The sequence below is a fragment of the Camellia sinensis genome, chromosome 7 (assembly GCF_055761805.1).
Source record: "Camellia sinensis isolate YWXY chromosome 7, ASM5576180v1, whole genome shotgun sequence".
NCBI lineage: Eukaryota > Viridiplantae > Streptophyta > Magnoliopsida > Ericales > Theaceae > Camellia > Camellia sinensis.
In genome coordinates this window covers 124,492,984-124,507,943 of record NC_138967.1, presented here as the reverse complement: position 1 = coordinate 124,507,943, position 14,960 = coordinate 124,492,984, and the positions used below count along the sequence as shown (strand labels likewise).

Sequence of the window (14,960 nt, the reverse complement as noted above, 5' to 3'; positions counted from 1 at the left end):
GCTCGAGCGTGGCTTCGGGTTGCAGACCTGAAGGTTTGAGTTTTTGGCTCGAGCGAGATGTTCTTGGTTCGAGCGAGAGATTTCTGTGTCTGGTCGCTCGAGCGACCAAGTCTTCGCTCGAGCGAGAGTGTTTTATATCAGTGGACAGCAGCGTTTTAAACATCACTTTTTCACCTTTTTCTTTTGATCAAACCCTCAAACCGAGACCCTCTCTCTCTACACTTACACTCGCTCTAAGAATTGATCTACCTAGGGTGTGAATCTAGCCTAGAGCCTTTATTAAAAAGGTAGAGGGCATTGAGAGCTTGGATTTAATCTGAAAAAGTTTGGTTTTGGAGCACGTTGGTCTTCGAGTCTTCATCTTCTTTTAGGCTCAAACTTCGAGGTAGGGATATCCTACTCCTCTCTATGGGTCTTGTCTTTAAATTTTGGCATTTTGAGATGTTGGGGTTGGGTTGGAAATTTTGTGAAAGTTTAGGGGCTTTTGTGTAATTTTACAAAAGTTGGGGTTTTATTCATAATAAACCTGAATGCATGTTTGGCATAGAGAAATGGAATAAATGTTAAGTCATTGATGAAAATGGAACCTAAGGGTTGAAATGTTAATTATGGGAATTGACCTAATTACATTGTTTAATTAATTGGGATAATTATTAATTGTGAGAAATGAGGGAATGAAATGTTGATTGAATATCCATTGTGCATTTATTTTCTGTTTAGAAATAACTCTTGGGGCTATCGGTGGAGGATAGTCGTGATTGTTGTAGACAATGCATGATGATTAGGCAAACGGAAACTAATCAATGGAACATGTCATAGAACTTGACAGTTGATAGAATACATTAATTGTATGTATTGTGTGAATGTATATAGAACCAATGTGTTTGTATACGTGATGTGTAAAGGAGGAGATGGGGGATGTACTCCGCGGTTTAGGGGAAGATAGGGGATGGACCTCTAAACCGGATAGTGTTGGGAGAAGATAGGGGATGAACTCCGTAGATACAGCTCATATGCTTGTCTAGAGAAGTGAAGATAGAGCTTATATGCTTATCTTTGTGAAGTGTGTGGATATAGCTTATATGCTTATCTGTGGATATTGTTGTTTTGCATATCTGTTGAGAATGTGGGTAGTGCTTATATGCCTATCTGTTGAATAAGGGAAAATGAATGATAACCTGGACTCATAAGTCGTATGGCATAAATGTATAATTTATGTGAATGTATCGGTGTTGGCCATCTATCAATTGCTAATATTTTAGGCATTGTTCATGGTTGGTTTAGTATATTTCTACTGGGCTGTGGCTCACCCTTTATGGGAATATCATTTCAGGTACAGGAAGCATGCCACCTCCAAGGACATAGCTTGGGAGGCTAGAAGCGGACACACTGGTGTCGTTTTACTTTTGGATGTATTACATGTAAATTCAAGCCAAGGGCTTAAGATGTATGAGTTTGTACTCTTTTTGTTGTAACCAAGTGTTAACTTGGAAAGCTGTAAGCCCGTAGGGCATTTTGCTTTTGTTGTTAACATGTAATACTTATGTAATCGAACTCTCATGAATGAATGAATGTGAAACTTTATATATCAATGCATGACTTAATTTCTTGGGTTTAATGTTATTATTTCGGGGGCGTTACAAAAATAAAAAATGGAAAACCCCAAACTAACCAGCACGAAGTCAGATTATGTAAAGAAACTGAACAAAAGTGAATAACAGGACACGTAGAGACAAAAAAAGAGAAGCAACTCATCTCCAATAGGGTTTCTCACCACCATCATCGTCCAGAGAGAGGAGACTACTGAGGGATATAGAGAGACAAGATTTGGTGATTGTTTGATTTGATTGTTGAACCGTGAGAGAAGATTTTGCAAGCCATGTCAAAGAAGCCGCTCACCTATTCTCCAGAGCAAAATAAAAAAATAATACAAGAAATTGGCTTCCCAAGAAGGTCAACGTGGACGGTTGTGGTTCACACTTTGTTAATCAAGCAGTTAAAAAAGGTACTAAAATATATATATATATATATATATATATATATAAGGAAAAAAAAACAAAAAACAAACAGTTTTCACTTTGGTAGCAATTTACAAAATGGTCCACAATGTTAAAGCAGATGAGAGCGTTTCACTGAACAAGCAACAAGGGCAGAAAAGATCCAAAAAAAGAGTGCCATATGTACTGTAGCAATGCATACTCCCTCATATTATAGGAGTACATGATAAAACAACATAATCCAAGATGAGCAATGAGCAATGCATACTTTGGAGACTTCAATAATAGTGCTATTCCACCCTAACCGTCACTACTTCACCCAACTCAATAATAGTGCTATTCCACAAAAACGGCAGTTCAATGATCCAAAAATGGACATACTTGTGGTTACGTAATCCAATTTCAATGTATTGTACTTAACCTGATATCTTTAATTACTGTCAGTCACTCTTAGGTCTCAGAAAGCCAGAGGAAATGGAGAAAGAAAAAAATACTACACACAAAAAGAAGAAGAAAAAGAAAAAGCATTTACTTTTTCTGATAAGAAAAAGAAAGAACCATTTACATTCTTTCACATTGAATGGAAAATGCAGAAACCATCATCAACCTCCAAGATGAGCAATGAGCAATGGTAAAGCAGTCAACAAAGCTTTAGTTTCTTCTGGCTTTCCTGCCGCTATGTTTGTAAAACACCAGGCTGCTTCAAGCAACTGCAGTACGAAAAACGAGAGCAAAAGAGTGAGGTAACTTTTTTTCTGACAAAAAGAAAAAAAAACGTGCACAAACAGTGCTTCTTACAGGGATGCACGCAAGCCCCATCATTTACAGATTGACAGATTCATATGTTCATAACTTCGGGTACTCTCTTTTTTCCGAGGACTGGAAGGTTAAACTCATTTCCTGAGACTTCAGTATTGTGGAGAATTAGGATTATGTTGTTTTATCATGGGTTTTACTCATGTGTATTATCATGGCTAGAATAATCCACACTTTGGTCGTCAAAGAAGTTTTCCTTTCCAATCATATAAATAAAAAGACAACTGACTGAGGACCAAAATGACATTTCCCCTGCCTTGATTATGCATCATGAATGCTTCTAAAAGCAGTCTCTCAAACTGTTCTAAAAGCAATCTCTTAACTTTGGCATATGCTTCTTGCCCATAACAAGAAAGGGGACGTGATTTCATCACTTAGAAAATGTGTATTTTTTAGCCATACAAGTTGAGATCCCATTCCATTTTAACCCACAAAAATGACACCTATCATAAACAAGTTTTATTATCGATATCATTAATTTGTAAAGAGTGCATCCAATTTCATCTCAATAAGAAAATACATGGATTGAAATGAAGTTTCTTAGAATAAAGTTCCACCAATTTTCATATGATCAAAAAGTGTGACACCATGTGATTTGTGCACTTTATTTTCAATAGCTGAATTCAACAACTGGAATTGAAGTCTATTAAAGAAGGGGTTTGGTAGAGTTTTACTAAGGATATATTGAGTATTGCTAAGGATAACCCACTGCTGGCAGAGTTATTAAAGAAGACTGTCTCCAATTAGGCAGGGTATATTGAGTATTGCTAAGTATAACCCACTGCTGGTAGAGTTTTACTTGGAAAATGCAAGAGTAAGGACTGGGAATGGGGAAAGAACAAAATTTTGGTCGGATAAGTGGTGCAATAATAGATTGCTCAGTGAGGAATTTCCAAGATTGTTCCAGTTATCAGAGGACAAGGAGGATTCTGTCATGCAGTATAGGAGAGTCTGGTCTGCATTAGTGAGCTGGTGGGATGTGTGTTGGGTAGTCCCTAGTTCTATTGAAGCCTTGCTAGAATGGTGGGATGGGGTGAAGCTCAAGATGAAGGAGAGGAAAATTTGGAATATGGTGCCACTAGTGATGCTGTGGTCAGTTTGGAAGTTGAGGAATGACATGGCGTTCAATGGGGGCCATCCCAATTTATAAATAATAATAAATTTTAAAAGAAAATCAATCAATCTTATAATCTTAAAAATAAAAACACAAACTGATAGGAACATTAAAAAAAGAAAAAAGAAAAAAGTAGAAGATGAGCAATTATGAGAAGAGAAATACATTAAATAAATGTACAAACAGCTATCTTAAAAATGCATGCTTGATACACCTCAACAATTTACAATATGACACATGTTGAAATAAATTTAGATTTAACAAAAATATACCAACAGAATAGCATGGAAGTGACAAAGAAATCTTATCTTCAGAAAAGAAACTTGATCATGCTAATAATAGCACTGATGAAAAAAAAAAAAAAAAACCACACACAATTAAAAAAGACCTATGAAACAATTTCCTCGCATGATGTTCAGAGTGAGCTATTATATAAGCAGCCAATCTGAATTAACTCTTTGAGTTGAACCATACCAATTTAGTTGTTCACCCTTTGTTTCCCCCTATGGTTATTTATTTTATTCTATGCAAAGCACAAACATTTAGAAAGACAAAACAAATCAGATGTGTGAGCTAAAAAATAAAAATAATCTGGAACAACATAACCAGCATTGTGAAAATGAAACAATATATAAAAGCTTTTAGCACATACTACTCACAATCAGCCAAAGAAGAAATCCAACATTGGAGAATATAATATCTTAAGAATAAGAATAATTTAGAGGCAACAAATGAATTGGTATGAATAAATGTCTGCAAGAACTGAAAATTTTAGTACCCAACCTGACAGTCCATTCTGTCAGTAAACCCACCACGTCCAGGAATATACTATCACCAAAATCCTGCAATAATTGAGGAAGAAAGCCAATGAACACTTACTATGGATCTCATTTGGATGCTAATACAAATTTATAAATTTGAGCAAAGAAATAGTGAACAAGATGCACCTTAATTTGAAAAGCTCTCTTCAAGCCACTTGCAAAAAATAAATGCTATGGTGATATAATTGATGCAAATAAACCCAGGCACAAAGCATACCATTGAACAGGCAAAAGTGCTGATATTTCTTTCCAATGAAACAGTGGAATTCAATGAAACAAGACATCATAATAATTTCAAAAAATTTATGATAAATCAAAGATAAAATAATTTAAAACATTAATAAGAAAAATTCAAAAAAACATCACAATTAAGGGAAATGTAGAATCCAAGGAATGATATTCATCAAAAGCTAGTGGACCTACACTCAGTTATGACTACATATTTTCAACTTGCATTAAGATTCAACACAGATGGAATCATGGATATGAATCTTTTATTTCCTTGGGCAACACAAGCATTCAGGTTCCTATTGAAAACAATCTTAAACTTGCATTATTAATTTACAGCCGGTGTGTAATGAAAATTTTAGAACACTGATATCACATATTCTATTTCTCACAAAATAGCGTACATCCATGAACAAAAAAATCAAATCAAATCAATGTTTACTAAGAAAAGTAAGAACTTCAATGGTAGAAAAGAAAAGATAGTAGAAAATTGAGGAAATGGTCAGTGAGATGCCCTAAAAGCTAAAGTTCTTTCTTGAATGAGAACGAGAATATGCGGGATTTACACCAAGAGGCCTACATAAGGAAAAAATTAATATTTGCATTAATCTTAATTCACATATATACAGGATTGTACAGTAAAAATTTCAAAACATTAGCTTAGATAGAAAAGAGAGAAAATTTTAAAATACTCTAAAACCCCCAAAGAAAATCAACGAATAAGAATGGTACCAATGCATGTTGAAGAAATTATGAAATCCAAATCATTTCAGTTGCAAATAGATGCATACACATGCATATATAGATATATAAGCAGTAATCTATTATTTAGAAGGGGGATACGATCGTATGACAATAATTAATTTGAATAATAATATGTAAATAAGATAGAAACAAAATTATCAAAGGTTTCACATTTGTGTTTGCTTTTTTACATATATGCACAAAGATTTTTTGATTTATTCTTTTAAAAAAAAAATGGTTGAACCTCACTCATGATTAATATTTACGGGAATATACATATAAAGCACAAAAACATAGTGATAAACCAGCAAAATAAGGAAACCAGCAAGAGCTTGTCTGACAACTGAGAATAGAAAAGATAAACCCAGAGAAAACAAAGCCAAACCCACAAACCCTTATCCGCCGAAAAACGTGCGAATGCAAAAGAAAATAAAAAATGGAAAATCCCAAACTAAAGCAGCCATTCTTACAACACGAAGTCAGATTATGTAAAGAAACTGAACGAAAGTGAATAACAAGACACATTCATAGAGACAAAATAAAGAAAAGCAACTCATCTCCGATAGGGTTTCTCACCACCATCATCGTCCAGAGAGAGAAAGAGACGCTACTGAGAGATATAGAGAGACAAGATTCGGTGATTGTTCGATTCGATTGTTGAACCGCGAGAGAAGATTTTGCAAGCCATGTCAAAGAAGACGCTCATCCATTCTCCAAAGCAAAATAAAAAAATAATACAAGAAAGTGGCTTCCCAAGAAGGTCCTTGCCATTTCCCAAGACAAAAACGAAGATGTGGACGGTTGTCCTTCACGAATACAGATCTTCGGTAGCACTTTCCTGTCGCCCTCCCTGTCGCCCTTTCGAAACGGCGTCGTTTTGGTGAAAACGACGTCGTTTTCACCTTTTTTTTTTTAATTTTTCCCCAAAATTTGAAATTCCCTCTTATGACACATGCCCCTTTGGTTTGGTTGTGCCCTAGCCCCTCTGAGACGAAGCAAAGCTGAACAGGCGAAGAGGGCGAATCGATCAGGAGAGGCGAGGCAACGAAGACAGAGAGGCGAGGAGCGAGGGCAAGAGACGAAGACAGAGAGGCTTGGGACGAACACAGATTTGGTTTGACTCTCTTCCCTTCTGTGATTCATGCAAAGAATAAGAACAAATCAAGATTTGCTTGATTTGGGCATTTTGTGTATGTTGAACTCGTTTTATAAGATATATGAAGAGCCTAGAGACATTAGTAATCTGAGACATTAGTCAATCTATTAAAGGAATTTTGTGGTTTCTGTGTTTGGAATTCCCTCACTGTCTCTCATCTTGATTGTTTTGAAGGTAGAAGTTTGAAATAAAGTTGTTATACTTGTTTTGTTGAATTCAACTTTATATATGGATAGATTCTTTTGTTTGTTTGCACAACAGTGTCCACTAGAAAACATTCCAGATTTTTCTTGTGTTGGATAGATTCTTTTGAAGGCTTTCAATTGTTTTTTGTTGTTGTGCTAGTATAACATTGTGATGAGAAATGTTGTTTGAATTTCTCAAAGTGTATTCCAGATTTTTTGATGCTTCATTCCAGATTTTTCCAGATTTTTTGAATTTTTAGTAAATTTTTGTGAAGAGAATCTGTTGTAGAACATTTTTCTAACAATAAATTTCTCTTCCAATATTATCTTTTTATGCAACTTTATTTAAAATTAGAAAATAGAAATGTGTAATTACTGTTTGGTTTGGTAATTATAGTGCAAACCTTTGTATGTTTAGGCATATACATCTGGCCTTTGCCCATGAAAGTCTATTCTTAACAAGGCATTTTTTTCATTTTTTTCCCTTCTTAACACTCTCTTCCCTTCTTCATTTTTTTCATTCTATTCTTAAAACTATCTTCCCTTCTTCATTTTTTTGCTTAATTAAATTGAGAGAAATAATCTTAATTAAATAATCTTAATTAAATTGTAGAGGTGTGCATGTGTCGGTTTGAGCAATTTGAGAGAAATAATCTTAATTAAATTGTATTTGATGGGTTAACAATTTCTTAACTCACCACTACTTTGTATGGCTTCAAAATAAGTGGGTTTAGTTTGAGTATTTTGGAGGTTTCAAATCAACAAGTTGAACTGATTGTAAATTTTAACACATTGTTAGAACACATTCTAAAATCATAAATCTTATACTGTAATTGTGAGGGTACAAAATCAAAATAAAAGAAATTCTTGATGACATATTTGTGTTCAAAAAGCACGAAGAGGCATGGGCAACAAGAAGGGAGGGAGACGCGTTGAAAAGTTTAGAAGAAGAGATGAAAGTTCAAAAATGAGAAGATTTGTTTATGTTTTAGGTATTTAATTTACATAAAAAGAGTGGAAGGTTGGGTTGGTTATTTGAGAGGATGGAAAATTTAATTCACACATAACTAAACATGTCTAAAATTATTATGTAACCTGCCTAACTCAACCCGTCAATACTCTTAAACCGTGGGTGGTGGAATAGGTCAACGCGAGTTGGGCAATTTAGGCAAGTAGGCGAGTTTTTTACACATTCCTACCAACCAAACAAGAATTAAAAACGGAAAATGCAACTCACCCTGCCTTAAGTCTTTACCCCACTTTCATACTTACAAACAAGTAATGTCTTGACCCTATGGAGGGACCCTTCTCTTGTGAATGTCTTGTTATCGATAAGTCTTTACATGTTTACAGAAATCGGTCACAAAACACTCATAAACTAACGAATTCCACAACTAAAGAAACCCTTAAAAAATGGGTGTTCATTCTCCATAGTACAAATAGATAGTTGAAATATGTATAATTATTTCTTATTTTGTTTTGTTAATCAATTACGAAAATTATAATTCGGTCTTTTTTGTTGTTTATTAAAATAGTATTTAGTTGCATTCAACTACTATCGTCATGCATGATTAAACAGTATTTACTTGCTAAGCAATTTTGGTTTTTGTTAGAATGCATATAACCAAACCAAGGAAATCTTTTGTTTGTGAATACACAAGTTAGTTATCTACACTTGAAGTCAGAAAGAAAATGTCATGCATACATGTCCATGGAAAGTTTGGTTAGATCTGTGTTGTATTTGAAATTGACTTTTGTGTTTACTTGTAATTAGGATTGACATGTCAACCAGTTCAAACAATGATGCTGGATTCTTTGAAAATAAAAGATGCAAATGTGGGAAAAAAGCAGGAGTGTACATATCAGAATCAGAGAAAAATCCAGGGAAGATGTATTTCAAGTGCGCAAATAAGGATTGTGACTACTTTGCGTGGGGAGTGGCTTCTACTGGGAGTGGATCAAATATCCAAAAGAGCGGATACGATTATGATTTTGCGAGAAACAATGAACTTGTGAATATCCTGGAACGACTTGACGCAAACCAACGAGAACGACTTGAAGCGATCAAATTCATGATGCTCACAACCATAGTAATGGTTGGTTTTACCATGCTAGTGGTGCTGCTCAAGTGAACTTGTATTTCTACTTAATGTAAACCAGTATTTCTACTTAATGTAAACCAGTACTTGTAGAACTTGTTTAATTAATGAAGTTAAAGTTACTATGCTATGTCAATTGTGTTAATTAATGAAATTGGGTGTTATGTATATGATGTATGAAGATTCATGTTATGAAAAGAAAGTGAATCTGATGTTATGTGAACACAAAATTAATATAATGTTCATTGATGGTTGATCAGTCCTTTACACAGGGCACTGTAATGCAATTCTTCCATGGGTTTTAGCATGATAAAGAAAGTAAAATGCCTAGCTTCTTCAAAGTAATCCTGAAAGAGGCATCTCAAAGAAAGCTTTCCAAATAACAAGTTATATGATCACTCGAACATCCTGTATCACCTCACCCTGAGTCAACAAAATCAACTCCTAAACATTTCTCCATGTTGAGACAAGCAAACATATAGGAAATGAAGGCAAAGCGTGGTTGTAGAAACAACAAAGAATTGAACCTGTGCCACTTGAATTGAACCTGTGCCACAAAGAATTGTAGATGACAACCATAATAACAACTTTATATATGCATACACAAAAAAAACATTGTTCGCAAACACTAAATATACAGAAGAAGATGTCCATGAAAAATGTCCAAATCCCGCGAAACATTAAATTTACATAAAAAAAATATGTCCATCAAAAACATCCAAATCCCACGAAACATTAAAAATACATAAAAAATATGTCCATCCAAAATATCGAAATCCCAGCAAACATAAAAAAAAAAAAAAAAAAAAAAAAATATGTCCATCAAAAATATCCAAATCCCACCAAACATAAAAAAAATACACCAATATAATAACATCATTGTTTGGTGCAAGCCTTCCAAGGATGTCCATTCACATAACTGTCAGCAGGACTATATGAGGCTTGCGACAGTTGGACTGCACCTGTACCTCGAAGCAACTCCTGAAACAATGGTTGAGTAGGATATACTAAAGGCATTGAATGAGGCGGCATTGACTGGGGCGCGTTATTTCCCTGCAATAGTGACACATTTATTAAAATATTTATACAATCTATACTACCATTTGAATGTAAAGTATGTAAGCAATTACAACTCACATCATATGTACGACCCATGGCAAAGGGAGGTTGAGATTGGGATTCAGGTCTAGATTGGGATTGAGAATTATAAAATGCACGACCATGACCCTAAAGCAAACCAACATAAAGAATAAGTGAAATTAAAAAAAAGTAATAATGTATTTTCATTTTAAAAAACATACAATATGAAAAGAATACCTCAACATAATTACTACTCATGCCAAAAAGAGGTCGAGATTGACCTTGTGGAGTAGAAACACCCTAAAGTAAACCAACATAAACAAAAGAATAAGTGAAAAACAAAAAAAGTAATAACGCATTTTCATGTTAAAAAACATACAATATGAAAAGAATACCTCAACATAATTACTACTCATGCCAAAAAGAGGTCGAGATTGACCTTGTGGAGTAGAAACACCCTAAAGTAAACCAACATAAACAAAAGAATAAGTGAAAAACAAAAAAAGTAATAACACATTTTCATTTTAAAAAACATACAATATGAAAAGAATACCTCAACATAATTACTACTCATGCCAAAAAGAGGTCGAGATTGACCTTGTGGAGTAGAAACACCCTAAAGTAAACCAACATACACAAAAGAATAAGTGAAAATGAAAAAAAAGTAATAACGCATTTTCATTTTAAAAAACATACAATATGAAAAGAATACCTCAACATAATTACTACTCATGCCAAAAAGAGGTCGAGATTGACCTTGTGGAGTATAAACACCCTAAAGTAAACCAACATAAACAAAAGAATAAGTGAAAATGAAAAAAAGTAATAATGCATTTTCATTTTGAAAAAACAGACAATATGAAATATTACCTGAACAAAATTACTACCCGTGGCGAAAGGAGGTCGAGATTGACCTTGCGGAGTGTAAACTGTAACACCCTATAGAACCAATGCACGAAACAAAAAAGAAATTCACATGACAATATTGCAAGAAGAAGCAATTGAAGATATGTCGGTGTCGTATGAGGTTCAATTGCCCTAAGGTGTATGCATGTTCAATTACCTGTATTGAATGGCCACCCAAGGCGGAAGACGGTTCAGATTGACCTTGAGAAGCAGGAAAAGAAGCACCCTACATCCATCACAAAATAATAAATATCACGCTACTAGTTGCACACAATAATAAATATTGCAAGATTAATACAAGGTTGCACAGAATAGTAAATATTACCTGACTACAAATATTACCCATGGCGACAGGAGGCTCAGATTGACCTTCAAGAGTACAAAAACCATCACCCTGCAAACAACCAATTTATTTAATTCATGATTTTCCAAACACACATATCACAAAATTGATAACACATAACAATCACACATAACAAAATTAATTACCTGCTTAGATTGCATTCTTTTCTTCTTCGCAATAGATTTTTCCATCCCGCCCTTGATCCTCCTTCTTCCCTTACTAGTTGCTTGTCTTTTCTTCAGTCCCTTAGCTTGGATTGGACAATCTACTTCCTCACTCGGTGGGCATGTGTTAGTTGCGGAATTTCTCAATTCAGTGACTTCCACTTCACCACAATTGTGCACACTTAATTTCTCTTCAACCATTACGCTCAATGCTTCACCTTTTGCAAGTGACAAATGATAAGTTTCTTCACTTTCCACGGCTCTACTTGCTATTGCTCTAAACATATTCATCAATGACCTATATCGATCGCTTTGATGTAGTTTGACATCAGCCTTGACATCATACCCACGGCTATCTTTCACACTTTCAGCCCTTGCTTTCTTAGTCCATCGTTTCAAGATGTATTGTGCAGGAAGGTCTTTTGCATTCAATATTTCTCTAAGCACCTTCAAACAATGTCGACACACTATGCCCTTCACTTCAAACTTCTTGCAACTACAACTCAAAAAACCATCTCTATGCATTATCACATTCTTATCTTTGTTTCCATCTACCACCGTTCGAATTGTGAATATGGTAGTCTCACCACCATTAAAAGTGCCTACAATGGATGCTTCAATGGACTGCACGTACTCATTTTGGAATTCCTCAAAAATTGTTTTGGTGTAAATATCTGCCATTTGCTTTAACATCAAAGTTGGAATGGGAACCCTTGGCAATTTTTGGGACAAATTATATTCGGCTTCCAATTCTTTATACCTCTTGTCATAGAGCACCCTCTCAAAGTGCATGAAAAATGCCATCAAGTTATGATCACAATTGAGATAATCCTTCAAACAGGCATTGAATGATTCACTTAGTTGAGTAGTACTCATTCCAGCTGCCCAAGAATTCATAACATATGGCCATCCCCATTTGTCCTTCACACCAAAAGTTTGTTTTAACCAATGATTGTTGTGTGCATCATACCTATCAAGCATTTGGTCCCATCGTATTCTAAATTCTTCTTCATCATCAATTTCATGCATAAATTTTGCAAACACACCCTTCACCCCCACATCTCCAAAAAGATAACTTACATGCTTCACAGCGTTTTGCATCAAATGCCATGTGCAAAGTCGGTGGTTTGTATTAGGCATGACAATTGGAATGGCCTTAGCCATCGCAGCATCTTGATCTGTGAAAATAGTTTTTGGAGCTTTGTTTGACATTGCCTCCAAAAAAATCTGAAACAACCATGTGAATGATTCGGCAGTCTCATCATACATCAACGCTGCACCGAATATAACCGTTTCTCGATGATAATTAAATCCAACAAAGGTTCCAAAAGGTCTATGCTCGTTATTTATTTTGTAAGTCGTGTCAAAGGTCACTACATCACCAAATTGAGCATAGTCCATTATCATTTGAGCATCGGCCCAAAATTTATTAGTTATCTGCTCTTCACAATCTAATTGGACTGCATAATAAAAGGATGGATTTTCCACCGTTTTCTTACGAAAGTATTGCAACACACTACCCGCTTCTCCATATTCCAAATCTTTTTGTCTTTTCGATCTTAAATAATTTTTTTGGTCCAATTTGGTGAAGCCAAGTGATGCTCTTCCACCACATTCCCTACCCAATAGCTCATAAGCAGACCTAAGAGGAATTCCAAATTCTGAAGCCAATTTTACTTCAATTGCTTGGGTGGTAGATATTTTTCTTTGGGATGGCAACATATGAACACACTCTTGACGCACAAGGTCATGATTATGATGTTCAACAAAATCAATTGCAACATATTTCCCTAAATTTCTATCTAACTTTATACTCAACCGAGCACCACAACCACATCGCACCTCTTGTGTCGAAAATTTTACTAGTGGATCTCGCTTGTCAATACCCCGAGTTCCCTCTTTATAACATACAAAAATCCGTGAAGTTATTTCCTTGGTTTGTTTGTTCTTGTGTGCATACGACTTCCTAATACTAAACCCCACCTTTCCGCCATAGTTATTGTAAAAGTCATACGCAGCTTGTTCAGAGTCAAATGGCATGCCCAATTTTGGCTTCCAACCACAACTACCCAAGTCATCAACAACATTATTTTCTTCCATTACCTACAATTCAGTACCATACAATAATAAAATAAGCTACTTCCCAATATTGAGTTGTCAATATCACTTTAGGAACATAATTAAATGAATAAGATGTCCAGCAACAAAATGAATGAATACCTTACATGTTTTTCATATTTCTAAATCCATCGGAAAAAAAAAAAAAAAAAAAAAAAAAAAAAAAAAAATTTGAACAAACAGTATCGTGATGATATAAAAATGTGATTTAGAATCTGATTTTTATTAGTACTCAATCATGATGTTTATTTTCTAAAGCACTCTTAGATTTGAGGAGTAGGCTAAACACTCAGGAAGTCTGGCAAATTCTGGCACAAGATAGTTTTTGGTGGATGAAATAAATGAAACAAATGCTTGAAACAGAAACGAAATAAAAAACAAAAAAAAGTGCCATTTCAAGCACCTAAGGTGTGTTTTGGGATGCTATATGGTTTAGCCAATATAAGGTGGGTTATGGTTAAGAAAAGTTAGCAACATACTCCATCATAATTCATATGGTGATGTAACAAGGGACTAGCAATATCAATCAAAGGTAGATAAGTAGCTAAGTTATTGTGTGACATACTTAGCTAAGTCAAGAATAGTTAGCAACATACTCCATCTTTATTGTTACAGTGATAATTCCGTGGAGCCGATCAAAACAAAAAAAAAAGAAGTGATAATTCAGTGGAATCTTAACCGTACAGCAGCTAAGCAGTCATGTGAATCACTAAAAAGCTTGCACATACCATAAATAAACTAAAGAAAACTCCAAACAACAACTTAAGGACAGATGTGTTTCACTTGAATTTGTCAATTGAAAGAGTCCAAGCACATGAACCATCCACATAACAGAATTAACTAAAATTTTTTTTGAACACATAACAGTTAGATCAATTCTGTTAATTTTCAAAATTCTGGGTCAAAATTTTTTTCAATTAACAAAATTCTGTTAACATTTTTGTAATGTTTGGTAGTGGAATACACCTTTGCCCAAGTCGTACAAACACATAACACAAATATTAAATCAATTGGTAGTTGTTATGTTCTTCATTTTTGAACAATTAACAAAATTAACTGAAAATTTTTTTGAACACATAACAGTTAGATCAATTCTGTTAATTTTCAGAATTCTAGGTCAAAATTTTTTTCAATTAACAGAATTCTGTTAACATTTTTGTAATGTTTGGTAGTGGAATATACCTTTTTG

The 14,960-nt window shown here is 34.6% G+C and overlaps 1 protein-coding gene and 1 long non-coding RNA gene across 2 annotated transcripts; both read right to left on the bottom strand.

The window, feature by feature from the left end:
* Positions 1-2,334: 2,334 nt before the first annotated feature.
* LOC114322104 (uncharacterized) lies at positions 2,335-5,008 on the bottom strand. The gene is made up of 3 exons (XR_014336010.1): positions 4,875-5,008; positions 4,711-4,769; positions 2,335-2,707 (listed from the first exon to the last, which is right to left on the bottom strand). It is a non-coding gene; the product is annotated as an uncharacterized LOC114322104 (long non-coding RNA).
* Positions 5,009-10,494: 5,486 nt separating this feature from the next.
* LOC145796078 (protein FAR1-RELATED SEQUENCE 5-like) lies at positions 10,495-13,054 on the bottom strand. The gene is made up of 8 exons (XM_082881074.1): positions 11,636-13,054; positions 11,472-11,540; positions 11,304-11,372; positions 11,111-11,179; positions 10,953-11,015; positions 10,794-10,856; positions 10,636-10,698; positions 10,495-10,521 (listed from the first exon to the last, which is right to left on the bottom strand). The coding sequence occupies exons 1-8, from the start codon at positions 13,052-13,054 to the stop codon at positions 10,495-10,497; spliced, it is 1,842 nt and encodes a 613-aa protein (XP_082737200.1).
* Positions 13,055-14,960: the final 1,906 nt, after the last annotated feature.